Source organism: Hyperolius riggenbachi, chromosome 3, assembly GCF_040937935.1.
Source record: "Hyperolius riggenbachi isolate aHypRig1 chromosome 3, aHypRig1.pri, whole genome shotgun sequence".
NCBI classification, from domain to species: domain Eukaryota; kingdom Metazoa; phylum Chordata; class Amphibia; order Anura; family Hyperoliidae; genus Hyperolius; species Hyperolius riggenbachi.
The window spans coordinates 229080549-229095193 of NC_090648.1; the positions used below are offsets into that span (position 1 = coordinate 229080549).

Consider the following 14645-nt stretch of genomic DNA (forward strand, 5'->3'; position numbering starts at 1 on the left):
TGCAATACCTTGTTTTGCTTATTGAAATGTTGCTGTGCTATTTTTATGTTGTATGAAGAAACTTGCTCAAACTGTGATACAAGCTTTAGACTATGTTTATAAGTGAGCGTTGGGTTCCCTGCAAAAGCAGGAAGACAACGGAATGGAAAAGTCTTGCCCTTGTACAGCATACAGTCAATGAAATGTATGCTTCATACAGTCAATGTTAACATGTGCACTACATGCATTGCATTGGGGTGTCGCACACTGATACACCACATCGGTTGCACTGTGAATGTCGCGTAAGCTTTTCAATGCAGTGTGTTTTTACGCGTTACAATGCAGCTGTTACATTGCAACACTGAACATATCCTCAATATTGGGACATTAAGCATTTTTAGTGCACTGCGGGAAGCTAATATAACTTGTTTACCTGCCTATTAAGTGTTCACTCCACCCTGTTTTTGTTAGACAGTTTTCTAATTCTACCAGCAGAAACAAGCACTTTTTAAAGGATTTTAATTAAGAGGTTTCTTGAGCTAGTGCTGTAAAAGGCTTAGGGTAACCAGGAATGAAGAAAATCCAAAATGACCTGTGCACAGGAGCTTATTATAGGTTATGCAGTATTTTATACTCCTTTGCTGTCTGGAGGTGTTAAAGAGAATCTGTACTCTAATATTCTTACAATAAAAAGCATACCATTCTATTCATTATTTTCTCCTGTGCCCCTCTGTGCTGTTTCTGCCACTCTCTGCTGCAATCCTGGCTTGTAATTAACAGTTTTAGGCAGTGTTTACAAACAAACTAACCAGCTTGTAATAGGCTCAGCTAAGCATAGTGAGTGAGTCATTCAGAGTGTGCAGGGGGCCTGCAGAGGGTGTGTATCGCTTCTACCAATCACAAGCAGCCCTGCACATTCCACACAATCAAGCCTCAGCCCGACAAACAGGACAGAGGAAAGATACATTGATTTATTACAGAGACAGTGCAGTTAGGAAAGACTGCAGTAAGCCAGAGCAGATTAGAACAGGCATAGGAACTTATAGGATAGAAGAACTAAGGCTGAAAAATTTGTTACAGAGTCTCTTTAAGCTTTGTCTTTTGATTGTGTGTTACACAATAATTTATGATTTACTATTTAAAGTTTAGTGCTTAACATTCAGTTTGGATTTGTCATGAATCACCAAGTCTTTGTATGTGAGGCCTCACCTGGCAAAGAACACCCAATAAGGTTGTAACTCACCAAAGTGTTCAGAAATAAAATACACCCCCCCCCCCCTGCAGAGTTTGAATTCAAAGCCCCTCTTCAGGTCCAGATATTAGGATTAAGCTAAAAATGTTTTTTTAAGAGTTTGATCGCATGATAAAAAGCAGTTGAATTGAATCATCTGTTGCGTGCATGAGGCCGCTTCTTTTTGCCTTGCCCCATCATGCTGTTAAGACTGCCAGGTAACAGCTCACAGATTGAAATCTTGGGAAGGTTGCAGCTCCTAGTAATGGAAGGTTATTGTACAGGAGACGTCAGCTGAAGGGTCTTCTGACCGCTTGCCTATTAATTTGGGCGCAGGGTAAAGCCGATAAATGGCTTACCCTGCTCCTGCACAAGTCCCTGCCGTGCTTATTACTATTCCCCCTCTAGGCCGACCATGGATAGTAGGGAAAGATGTAATTTCGGCTTCCAGCTATTGCTGGCGGCCAAATTAGTGTTTTTCTAGTAATTTGTGCTCCATCTTTTGAAGACCCTCAAATTACTCAATTATTTCTATTACGGCCTATGGTGGCACTGGCTGTGCCCAAATCTCCTGCATGGTTATTACAGCACTCGCCCTGTGACCTGGTGCCTGAACTGGTTTATTATTCTATGTAAACAAGGAACATCTACATAGATCAAAACAACCTCGGCCACAGGGTGCCTGCACAACCCTGGAAAATATTTGTTCCCGGGGGTTCTGACCCCCACCCTTTATAATGGATATATGTGAATGTGATTTAGTTAAAATGGTGCTCAGTTGAGTATTTGAAGCGTTTGTAACTTGTGAAAAATTCAAACGGAGTGAGAACTGTGCAAGTCTAGTACATAATCTTAGTGAAAAACAAGTTTGCTTTCCTAAAACAGAAAGAATTTGCGATAATTCAGGTTGGAGTGAGCTCGAGATGTCTCCCAGGCACCACTGCTGAATATATGCAAATTAACCATTGTACCCTTAGAAGCTAAACACACCTCCAGAACCTCTGGAATGCAATGATGTGTCAGCTTGTTAATATGTACAGAGCCATAATAATCCAGCATGCATACAGACTGTTTCGGATTGTTTGATCCTCATCAGTGCATGACATGGATTAATTTGGCTCTATGGAGTAGGGCTTGTAAATCCGAGAGGCACAGACTAACCAGCAAGCTCATGGTGACCCAGAACTCATTGGGGTGTGTAAGGGACTACAATGGTCCTAAAAGCCCCCTTACTAAGATGTTGAGAAAAATCTTAGTGAAAATTCCTCTGTAGAATCTCAGTAGGCTTCAGACATCTGTGTCTTTAGTCACATGTTTTAACCTTCCTTTACTTCAAATGGGGAAGATTAATCATATCCAGCATTCCTCTGTAAAGTGTGAAAATACAAGCTATTTAGCATTCATTAATTGTCATGCACAGGCCTTTTATGAGAAAATAGACATGTCTCAGCTGCAGCTAAGTTTTTTTTTTTTCTTCCCCTGAATGTTTTGGCATTTGAACAAACTTCCAAATTGAGCTCTGTTAGCGGCCAACTTAAAAGAAACAGGATTTGAGGCGCTAGTTGCTGATTCTGAGTGTTGCAGTAGAAAATACGCTTAAGTTGCATGAAAAGCCTGCCTTCTATTCTGCGGGATGCCGCTCATGCTCTCTGTGTTAATGGCTCCAAGCCAGCTTGTAATGCTGTCTTTCCATGATGTAACTTCTCACTCCGTCTCGGGCCTTTGTTTTCTGTGAATAGGAGATATCCTGCAGGTTTCTTTTGCTATCCTTCTATTTAAGCAGTTGCTGAATTTATTTAATAATCATACCGATGGCTGAAAGTGCCCTATGTGTAAAAACACAAAGTAGCTTCCATTCCTGAAAATACAATTGCTGGCGTATTTTGCTCTAAATAAACTGTGTGGGGGGTAGGTAGTGGATCCGAGATAAATTTTTACTCATTGCATAATTGTGTTCCTTACATATAGTTTTTTTAGAGCATTCCTCAAGCCAAATACTTATTTTTTGTTGTTTTAATACTCTAATTCCCTATAAACTAAACACGCCTCGCCCACAGCTCAGTGCCTTGGCACTCCCATGTAGCATGGGCTTATGGGAACTCAGTCTAGTCAGGAGGAGGAGGAGGGGAAGGCTACTAGCCAGAAATTGCAAAGGCAGAGGGGAGGAGGGAGAGGGAAGTGAGCTGAGGGCTGGAGGTGCATTTGCAGCTTGCCTGTGTGTAATGTGACAAACAAAACATGGCCACTGTCATTGTATCACAGGAATAAATAAACCTGAAACTGTTGAAGCGGTTTGCAGCCAGATTTGCTGTGTAAACTATCTAAACTTTAGGTAAGATATATAGACAAGTTACTTGTCATAGTTCGTTTTTCATCACAGATCCACTTTAAGATGAATGGTTCGCTGGTAACTTTCCCTCTGTAGATATATAAATTGCACCCATATAGCTTTTTAACCACTTCAGTCCACAGGTTTTTTTACCCTTCCCGCCAAGAGGCATTTTCTCCTTTCAGTGCTCCTCCCATTCATTTGGCCATAGCCTTTATCACTGCTTATCTCATCTCAATGATCTAAATCTTGTTTGTTTGTTTTTTGCCACAAATTAGGTTATTTGTGGGTGATACTTGTTTTCAGTAATTACTTAATTTTCTATGTATTGTAAAGGGAAAAACTAAAACTAAAATAAACTGTTCTTATTTCATTCCAGGCAGTCCAAAAGTAGAGAACATATTTTATTGGAGTTGGAACATTTAGATTGGGGTTGAATAATATTTCCTAATGTTTTTATTTTATATTGGTATTCTAAAATCTGCAATAGAAATTTGCAAGCTTGCGCTCTGATTAATCTTTATTAATTTTTTTCCTACAGGATAAGAACAAAAAGCTTCGTCCTCTCTATGACATTCCTTATATGTTTGAAGCAAGAGAATTTTTGCGCAAGAAGCTCATTGGCAAAAAGGTAATAATCAGTAATATCCTCCATCTTTTTCCTGTTCAAATGGGTAGGTTAAAAAAAAACTTAACAAAAAAAAAAAATCTTCACTGCTGTAACAGTAAAGTATAGGTGTGTTCATGTGCGATTTAATTAGTGCTAGAGAAGGTAAATTATCTTACAGGTATTGATTGTTTACCGGTTTTCCCACTCTGAATCACTCCACACTGTCGGATATTAGATACGATTTTAGCTAAAATCATGTAGTTGCAGCAACAAGTTTTGTTATGCCCGATGCAGTACAAGGATATGTAGAATCTCAATCATGCGCTGCTTCTCCCTGCGTGCCCCCAGCGCTCCTGGCATTTGCTGGCAGGATTTATCCGGAGAAGAACTAGGATATTGGATCTATATACAGGTCCCTCTCAAAAAATTAGCATATTGATAAAGTTCATCACAATGGGCCTCCATAACACCTGAGCAGTGCCACAGGCTGATTGCCTCTATGCCACGCCGCATTGAAGCAGTCATTTCTGCAAAAGGATTCCCGACCAAGTATTGAGTGCATAACTGAACATAATTATTTGAAGGTTGACTTTTTTTGTTTTAAAAACACTTTTTTTGTATTGGTCGGATGAAATATGCAAATTTTTTGAGATAGGAATTTTGGGTTTTCATGAGCTGTATGCCAAAATCATCAATATTAAAACAATAAAAGGCTTGAACTACTTCAGTTGTGTGTAATGAACCTAAAATATATGAAAGTCTAATGTTTATCAGTACATTACAGAAAATAATGAACTTTATCACAATATGCTAATTTTTTTGAGAAGGACCTGTATATGATAGAGGAATCATTAGAAACGATGGCATTTCAAGGTTTAAATTGAAATGTTGGTGTATAGCCACCTTAACAGGGAAGTCTTAACTATCTGACTTACCGATCTTTTTATAGTTCATTTACCTGTGTCAGCCCCTCAGCTTCCTCAATAGTTTTTGCAAAAAGTAGTTGTGTAAAGGTGCTCATACGTCTAGCAATTTGGCTGTATCTGTATATTTTATCAAATTTATAGAGAGAATCAATTGTGTTCCAGTATGCCCAATCAATGAAAAGTGGCTGATGTCGAATCGACCAATTTAGTTGATCGAGCAGCATGCAAGATATTGGTCGATTGCACAGGGATCGGCTACTGTTCACATGTCATTCGATTGTTTCTGAATAGATTTTTGCATTCAGAGCCTGGAGACACAACATTGGTCAGATCAATTAGTGAGGGTGAATTGCATAGGATCTCGCTTGTACTGTGTGGGCCACTAGTCGATCGACTTTCACTCAACCATACATAAGTGCTTTGTCGATTGAATCAGAATCACTTGGTGTATGGCTACCTTAACAGTGTTGCGTCATGGTGGGTTTCTGGAGAGGAGACCAGCAACACCAGGGGAGTACTGTACACACTTACACCTTAATCATTCATAGTAGTCTTAACTAAAAATGTTTTTTAGGCGAGGAAAATCTATTGTGTGCACATAGGTTTAGTTTAATGAGACATGGTGTACCACAGACCAAAACAATGCATGCCACACTTTATTTTAAGAAGTTTGAGAATGCCAAGTACCCAGTCAACCTTTGACACTGTACAAATGCTTTTATCTACACAAAAATGCACCTCCCATGTATGTAAAATGAATGTACAATGCACATAACTTTAAACATACTGTCCAAGATGTGATGGACGGTGAGTGACACGGACACACCTCATTAAAATGACAACACATATATTCAGTCGATGGCCGTTGACAGGAGCAGTTGTTCATACAAATGCTGATGATGGATTGACAGATAGCTAGTTTTATAAGATCATAATTATGCAAAAAATATATACGCCCTGGGGTTGTCCAGGATATTTGTCATTACAGTCAAAACCAATTACAAATCAATACATCGTTCAGACAACAGATAGTCAAGTCCATATTCCTGGAGTTCTCCTCCTATATTTAAATGAGAAAATCCACCCACTGCTGACTTCATCAGATCATACATTGTGGTTTTGGAAAGGGAACTAAAATGCCCCGAACACGGACTGCACGTAGGCAAGTGACAGTTTGGATGTCTGCAATCCTTTCAACATAACATGTGGCTTCTTGTTCCAGACACATGAAAGCATGAAATTACCAGTTCAGTCACAGGACAACTTGGCTAAAAGTTCAGTCTGTTCACGTACTGTTCTGTAGACTTGATTAAACTAAATGCAATCAATAAAATACCACATTAAATGGATAACTCTGTTGAAAATGGCGGCCAAAGTCCTGCTATCTCTGTAAAACAAAATGTCCGCTCCAACACAAAATGTCTTCCAAAAGTACTAGAAAAACTTCACATCTCTGTCAATACACATGGTATAAATCTGTTTCAAAAACTTGTAACTTACCTAAATGATTCTCAAGCTGACATTTGAACCACACTGCATGTATTATACTTTCCACATTTGTCCCCTTGAATAAAAATTTGCTTTTTATGTACATGCAATTCCTCTAGAATTCCCCTATTACAGCGGACTACACACTGACATCAAGCAATGCTGCAATGACATTGTTCCTGTTTGTTTGCTGTCCTGTGCCTCTCCCTGACTGATTTCCTCAAAATGCCGTTGGCTCATACAGTACAAAATTGTCTGGAAGTGGAAATATAGTGGAACATACATGCCGTTGGCTCATATCTTTGTGAGCAACAGCAAGATACTGTATAACCTCATACATATGTTAAATTAGGTCTGCGATTTGCATATTGCATCTAAAAATTAAAATTCTGCTGCAGCATTTGATTCATCCATTTCCAAACTGCATACATTTTCATCAGATTGGAATTATTAGTATCTCATTGACCATCCTTACTTAGTGTGTGTCTAAATCACTATCTGATGAAGAAGCTAGCAGAAAAAGATCAGAGATCTGTGAGTAATCCTGTTGCAGCCATAAGCAGCAGGGAAGAAGGGTCCACTTATCCTTTGCAGTGTTTCTTGGACTTTTACACAGTATGAGATAAATTTTGTTCTTGAAAAAGATTGCTTTAGTTTTTCTGCTCTTTCAAAACAACCACTTTGCACTGGATAACAAAACATACTTTATACCACAATTCGTGAACGATGATGTTTAAAGGGAACCTGAAGTGCGTAAAATGATTTAAAATGAACATTACATACTTACCTCACCATCAGATTGAAAATTTGTGATAACAGAGGCGCCAAATTAGAGTAAAAGCATCTAAAATCAGTTTAAAAGGAGGGGGGTTGGTGGATACCACCCTCAGGTATATAAAGACCAGCCAATAAGCCGTTATATATGAATAAATATAATTTATTATAGATCTCCAGGCATGCAACGCGTTTCACGGGTCAAAAGCCCGCTTCATCAGGCAATCAGTGTTGGAGACACACTACGAGACAAAAACAAAACAAAACAATCTGTACCAATGAACACTAGACAAATTTATATATTCTTTATTTATAATATTTATTTCTATATTTATATTTATTTTTACTACCAGTATTTATTGTAAATATTTTAATTTTAATTTTTATTGTCATTTGTGATTCTGACTAAACTATAGGTATTCCTATCTAAACTCATTTGGGTAATGCGGCCATAATAAAATTAACCACTAGATGGCAGCATATTAACAAAAATAATGCCCTACACAAATGTTCATTTTCCATCAATTAATCTAACTATATGTTAATTGCATATAGTTCACCATGGTCCCATTGTATTACTTCAAGCGATATGGAAATATCCCTGAGAATAGCTCAGCCGCCCATATAAACATGGCGGCGCCGTCCTAAATTACTTAGTGCGCGTGCACCATTTTCATCTGCGTAGTGACGAGCGGAGACGCGACCTTGCGCCCGCGTCCTCCCTCGACACGCGTAATTTACGACATGACGTCAGCGTCATATCGCGCTACCTGCCCGTCGGCCTTTGTTACCGGAAGCAGCCGCTGGCTGCTCTTCCGGGTTAAACCTCACTCCACGCTGGCGCTCAGTCTCTTTATAACACCCCTAACACGCGCAACACCTTCTACAGTAGGCGCTGAGCTTGACAATCGATACAGCTTCGGTGAGTAATATAATAATCACTAGCTCCTTTCTTTATCTATCATTACGCTTCTAGAAGCTCTATGCTTCTGCACTCTGCACTTTAGCTAAGTTTGGTTTAATTCATTACACGCAATACCATACCCCCACTCCTATAAGTGTAACCAAACCTTGGGGCCAGTGCAATCACATGTGTTGATATAATTTTTGCATACCATGTATCATATTGTTCTGCATACCATGCATCATTAATTTTTATTGGAATCGGAATTTTTTATTTGAATCTTGATCACATCTGATAATTGCTTAACAGATCCACTAGTGTTTTCATCAATGTTTTGTAAACACTGAGAGCTCGTTCAGACATTTTTATTTTATTCTATTTTTATTTTTATTTTTCTACTCCTGTACACGTGATGTAACACATCCTTGCTTCAGGGGTAGAACTATTGTATATAAATTCCTAGTTTCCTATGTTTTGTATGCATATGGTAATGAACCATGGATCTTTTCTGTTGTCTACAAAAGATGCTTTGTTTTTTGGTCTACATTTGTCTAGTGTTCATTGGTACAGATTGTTTTGTTTTGTTTTTGTCTCGTAGTGTGTCTCCAACACTGATTGCCTGATGAAGCGGGCTTTTGACCCGTGAAACGCGTTGCATGCCTGGAGATCTATAATAAATTATATTTATTCATATATAACGGCTTATTGGCTGGTCTTTATATACCTGAGGGTGGTATCCACCAACCCCCCTCCTTTTAAACTGATTTTAGATGCTTTTACTCTAATTTGGCGCCTCTGTTATCACAAATTTTCAATCTGATCCAGTCCACCCTTGGTGGAGGGGTATATCCCCATCTGTTTCCTGCCTACAGAGAGCGACTTCTTAATACCTGAGTGGGGTCAGGTTACAATTCTCCCCACCTGCACTTCCAGTGGTTGCCTTTGTGGTAACCCAGACTTGTGAGTATATTACTTGTCATTTTAATATTATTACCCAATTTTTGACATACTACACTATATTGGGCTCTCGGTTTCAATTTTTATATTTTTCCAAGTTACCTCACCATCAGTTCCTCTCAGAAGTTCACCATTTTATTATTTCAGTGATCCCTTCCAGTTCTGACAGTATATTGTCAGAACTGAAATATACCAGTTGCTGTCAGTTATATATTAGCAGCTGTCAGTTACAACTGAATGTGCAAAGGTAATGTCCATGTTTCCCTATGGCTCAAGTGGGTGATATTACAGTTTAACAGTGTGCTGACCAGAAAGCTGTTTTGGCGTAATGACCATTTTTATAATGGAGGACGGAGAATTCCATTGATCACAGTGGACAAATGGGACGCAGGAGAGGAGAAAGAGAGTGAAGAGTAGACCACACGGGATGCAAGTATGACCTGTGTATGGTTATTTTTGACTTTTTTAATTTCAATTCAGTTTCTCTTTAACTAGCAGAATTATAGTTTCATCACAGGTTTTATTTTTCCAGTAGAATTGGTCAGCAGTTATTCAGTTGCTTACCTCTGCACTAGGGCCTATGCAGCAGCCTACTCTGCCACAGAACTGGCTCATAGGGTTCTATGAATCCCAACAGCAGTACATTTGTGGCACTTGCCACTACTTAGTCTATGCTAAGAATATTCTGGAGTGGGAGGAAAAAGGTATCAGTGCCAAAGTGCTCTTCATAAGACCCCCAAATGCAAAATTACTGAATGCTACCTAAAGCCCCTTTTCAATTTGCTGCACTTCAATCCGATTTTTGGATAGCACATGATTTGTCGATCGCATGGACACCATAGTTAACATGGCTATCTAGGTGCCCTTTTTAACGACAATTTTTTTTTTTTTGTGTTTACAATTTGGTCAAATCCATTTACTTTTTTTTGTTACACTGCGAGATAAAATAAGATTAAGAAATGCATGATGATCACATTGAAACGCACACAGTGTGAAAAGAGACTATCACATTGCAGCACATTTGTGATGCAGATCATGATTCTCTGTGGAAAAGGGGCTAGTGTCTTGAAAGGTTCTTGAAGCTTCTGACCTCAAACCTCAGTGATAAATTAACTCAATTAAAGGCCATAAGAGCAAACGGACAACAGGACTGGTGCTGACTACTTCTGCATTGCCCTTTTATGTCTTAAGGCTCAGAGCTGATATTTTTCAGTGTCTGATTCTGTGGCTTCCTCTCCTCCCAGGTGCCTGTTTTTTTAATCTCTCTATTTTTTTCTTTAACCCTAAGCAGTTTAGACTTATTCACCTTAAATTTGGATGTTGATATCTGTATCAAGAGTTCCCGGCTTAGTGTGACAAAGTGACCTTGCTGGATAGCCCATACAGGTTTTCAGCCAACCACACAGGTCATAGCATTCCAATGGTGGCTGTATTCAGTCTGTCATTTTTCTGAGAGTGCTCTCCACATTTTGTCTTTGGATCCCTTCAATTCAGAGCATTGAGGTATTGGTGCTGAATACTAACCTAATACAGTACTGTGTATTGGAATCAATATTGACTTTGGATATCACTAACAATATAAGCATTTTACATTGTTCATTTTTTACCAGAAATTCTTCATGGCATCTGAATTGTTTTATTTTTGGATTGCAATGCTGTATTCCTGAAGAAATGATATAATTTTTTTTATTATATACATATATGAATTTCTTGTAAAATAACAGCGTAAAGCCCAGGATTCCAGGATTTTTTTTTTCATTTTCTTGTAACCTCCATTATCTGCTTAATTATCCTGTGTAGCCCCACCCCATAAACCCCTCTATACTGATGTCCAAGGGTCTTCAATATCAGAGTCCAATTACCCCACCTTCCAGATGAACAGTCGATGAAGCTCAAATCATGCTGAGTATCTTTTGCTATTTCCCCCAGCGTAAGGGCTCCTGCCACCAAGAACTCCCATATTGCTGGACCCCCTTTCATGCCACATCATTGAAACCACACCTCTTCTGCCCTATATATGAAGGGGGTTAGGTCCATGACTGCAACTGCCTCAACTCTCCTCCAGTAACTGGCTGGAGGAGGGGGCTAGTGGCATGTGTTTGACACCTTCCCAAAGGTCACTGCAGAAGAACAGACAACTGCAATAATGTGGCAGTCTGTATCCAGTTTTCAATTTTGGGTGGTATAAAAATATGTATGCTTGAAATGGACTTAAAGGGGTTAGGCAATCCATTAAGGATTTAAAGCTGAAGTTATGCTGAGAGATATAGGTTGAAAACACCAGTATGCACATTTCTATAATGCGTGCAACTTAGAGCAAGTCAAAGCCTTGATTTGGTGTTGTGTGAGGCATTCTTGCAAAATCTCAAACTGCACTGATTGCCGACATAAAAATTATTTCTGAGCCAAAGCACTTCTATATAGAGCTTAAGATCCCAATTCCTCTAATGTAAAAAGAGGCTTGGTTAACCGCTACATAATATGCATGTATCTGTTAAAGGGAGTATTCTCTTCACAGCTATGTGTCTCATTGTTACTTACTGAAATGTCATAAAAGCCGTACTGCTATTTTTACTCAGACTTTACTTATAGCAGTCTACAGTGACTGGTAGGTGAATCAAAAGAAAATGGAGTCTGATTACTGGAAATGCGGAAGATAATAGACTGGATTTGCGGATCTTGTGGCAAGGGGGGGGGGGGGGGGGGGCTACACTCCAGAGACAGGCATGACCCATGTACCGTAAGGGTCAGCTGCTGTGGTGAGTCTCCATTCCACAGGGATTGTAAATTGCTATTACATATTTTGGAAGGCTTTCAGATCACTAGGTTGAAGAATATCTTCTTATTGTAGTTGATCTTAAAGTGACAGTACCTGGTGAAGGAGATAATATACAAGCCAGTTAGCAGATTTATTGGAAATTTAAATTTAAGACATAATGAATATCATGTGCAGTACTTAGAAACTGAACAGTCTCATATTTTTTATTTTCAGTATAAGAGCTTATTTATAGGATGGTGTGCTTTAAAAAAACAAAACAGCTTTGACATCCTGATAGAAAATGCACTTCATTCAGCTGCAAGGTTAAAGAAATGGCCTTTTTCAAACTTTATAGCCTGCCTTGTCAGCAGTATTTCCTTAGCCAAATAGATGTAATTTGGGTTTCTGTTTCACTTTTCAGTAGAGCCCACACTGTTTGCTGCTCATCTGCCTCATTTGCATAAATAAAAGGACTATGCCTTGTGGGTAATGACATCACAGCTCATACCTCATTTGCATATGCTGATATTTAAGGCTCAATATCTCAGCACTTATAGCTCCTACAAACAACTTTAATATACCCTATCTAAGGAAGCACTGGGATTGGGGAGCTGAAATTTGGAGTGTGCAGAGCCCCATACACACGCTGAACAGCGGTCTTTTATGCAGCACTATTATCAAACAACTTTTGTTGTGAAACAAGTTCACACAACTGATAATCCAATTGTTGGATTGATGTCTTATCAGTTGTGTGAACAATAGCAAGCAGCATTTTTTTGGTTGTTTCAACTTGTTACACAACAAAAGTTGTTTGATCATTGTGCTGCATAAAAGACCACTGTTGCGCGTGTGTATGGGGCTTGAGCTATGAGTGCTGATATTGAGCTTTTAAAGGGGTACTACAGCGAAAAACTGTAACATTTTAAAATATGTGCAAACATACAAATAAGAAGTACGTTTTTTCCAGAGTAAAATGAGCCATAAATTACTTTTCTCCTATGTTGCTTTCACTCACAGTAGGTAGTAGAAATCTGACAGAAGTGACAGGTTTTGGACTAGTCCATCTCTTCATAAGGGATTCTAAGGGATATATTTATTTTCAAAAGCACTTGGTGAATGGCAGTTGCTCTGTCCAACTGCCAAAAAACTGTGTAGGGAGCAGGGAAGCTGGCCGGCATCATTGTTTACATTTTTTAGGTAATATCTTTATAAAGAATTAAAGCCTTGCTGAGAATCCCCTATAAAGAGATGGACTAGTCCAAAATTTGTCACTTCTGTCAGATTTCTACTGCCTACTGTAAGTGACAACAACATAGGAGAAAAGTAATTTATGGCTCATTTTACTATGGAGAAAAAAAACTTTGTATATATTTGCACATATTTTAGATTTTACAGTTTTTCGCTGTGTGCCCCTTTGATATCAGTAGCATAATAATACTGTAGACAGGCTGTAGGAGGCTCAGACCCAGCACTGGCATAGCAGCCTAGTTTAGAGCAGAGAAATGGCAGAAAATAAGTGTGCAAACCAGTCTGTTTCATACTGAAAATTGTAGCAAAATTTTGCAGCAATTGCGTTTGCAATTCTCCTTCAGGGAACAAGAATCGCTTCCTGATCCAGAATTGCAGTAAAATAGCTGTGATTTTGCAGCAATTTTCAGTGTGAAATGTGGCTTTAGGCCTCTTTCACACCAAGACTTTGCGTTTTAGGGGACGTTAAGGTCGCATAACGTGCCCCAAATGCAACACATGGTGGTGTTGAAGTTGGACGTCAGATTGAGCCGCGTTATGCAGCTCTCAAAGCAGCTGCTCCAGGATAGTGATGGGAAGTCCAGATCTTTTTAAGGATTCGGATCATTCGAATCGGATCTTTGAACCAAATCATTTGAATCATTTTACTAGGGAAACAGATTGGGTGAAATGACTAGCAGGACAGGACTTTCTCTGCACTGTACATTCTGTGTGTTCCCGATTCTTCCAGACAGACATCCACTGCGACCCAAATATTTCATTGTGGTGATCCGGATGATTCGACTCACAAAAAAGATCCGGATCAAATGAACGATTCGTTCATGATCCGGACAACACTACGAGTCCCACCACGAGTCACCACAGTGCAGTGAATATTAATTAGCCATGTGGCTAGTCACTGAGCATGTGCAAACAATCTAACGCAGCTCTATAGGGGTATAACGTACAGCATGCTGCACTTTCATTTAACGTGCAGCGTTATACCCTAACGCAATGTGTGCACTGTGAACAGCACATTGATTTTACAGTGCTGTGAGTTAGGCTGCGTTACTGGCTTCTGTAACGTGAGACTTTAACGTCCCACTGTGAAACCAGCCTTAAAGAGGAACTTCAGCCTAAACAAACATACTGTCATTAAGTTACATTAGTTATGTTAATTAAAATAATTAATATAATCTCGTACCCGCTCTATTGTAAAAGAGCAGGCACATGTATGTGATTTCATGGGGGCAGCAGCCATCTTTTTGGTTGAAAAGAGGTGACGGGGAGCATGAGACACAGTTCCAACTGTCCTGTGTCCTGATCACCCCTCCCAGCTGCGCGCGGTAGGCTTCAAATCTCAAATTCAAAATAAAAAATAAAAAACAATTGCACCATAACAGCAGAACGAGAACAACATCTGAAATCCCATCATGCTTTGCACAGCATCAGGGGAAGAATC

General features: G+C 39.2%; 1 protein-coding gene across 1 annotated transcript in view; it reads left to right on the plus strand.

Moving 5' to 3' along the window:
- Nucleotides 1-14645, plus strand: part of SND1 (staphylococcal nuclease and tudor domain containing 1) — a 977252-nt gene that overhangs the window by 235232 nt on the left and 727375 nt on the right. The window contains exon 11 of the mRNA XM_068275928.1: nt 4081-4170. Within this exon, the coding sequence (XP_068132029.1) occupies nt 4081-4170 (90 nt within the window). The remainder of the gene's footprint in view (nt 1-4080; nt 4171-14645) is intronic.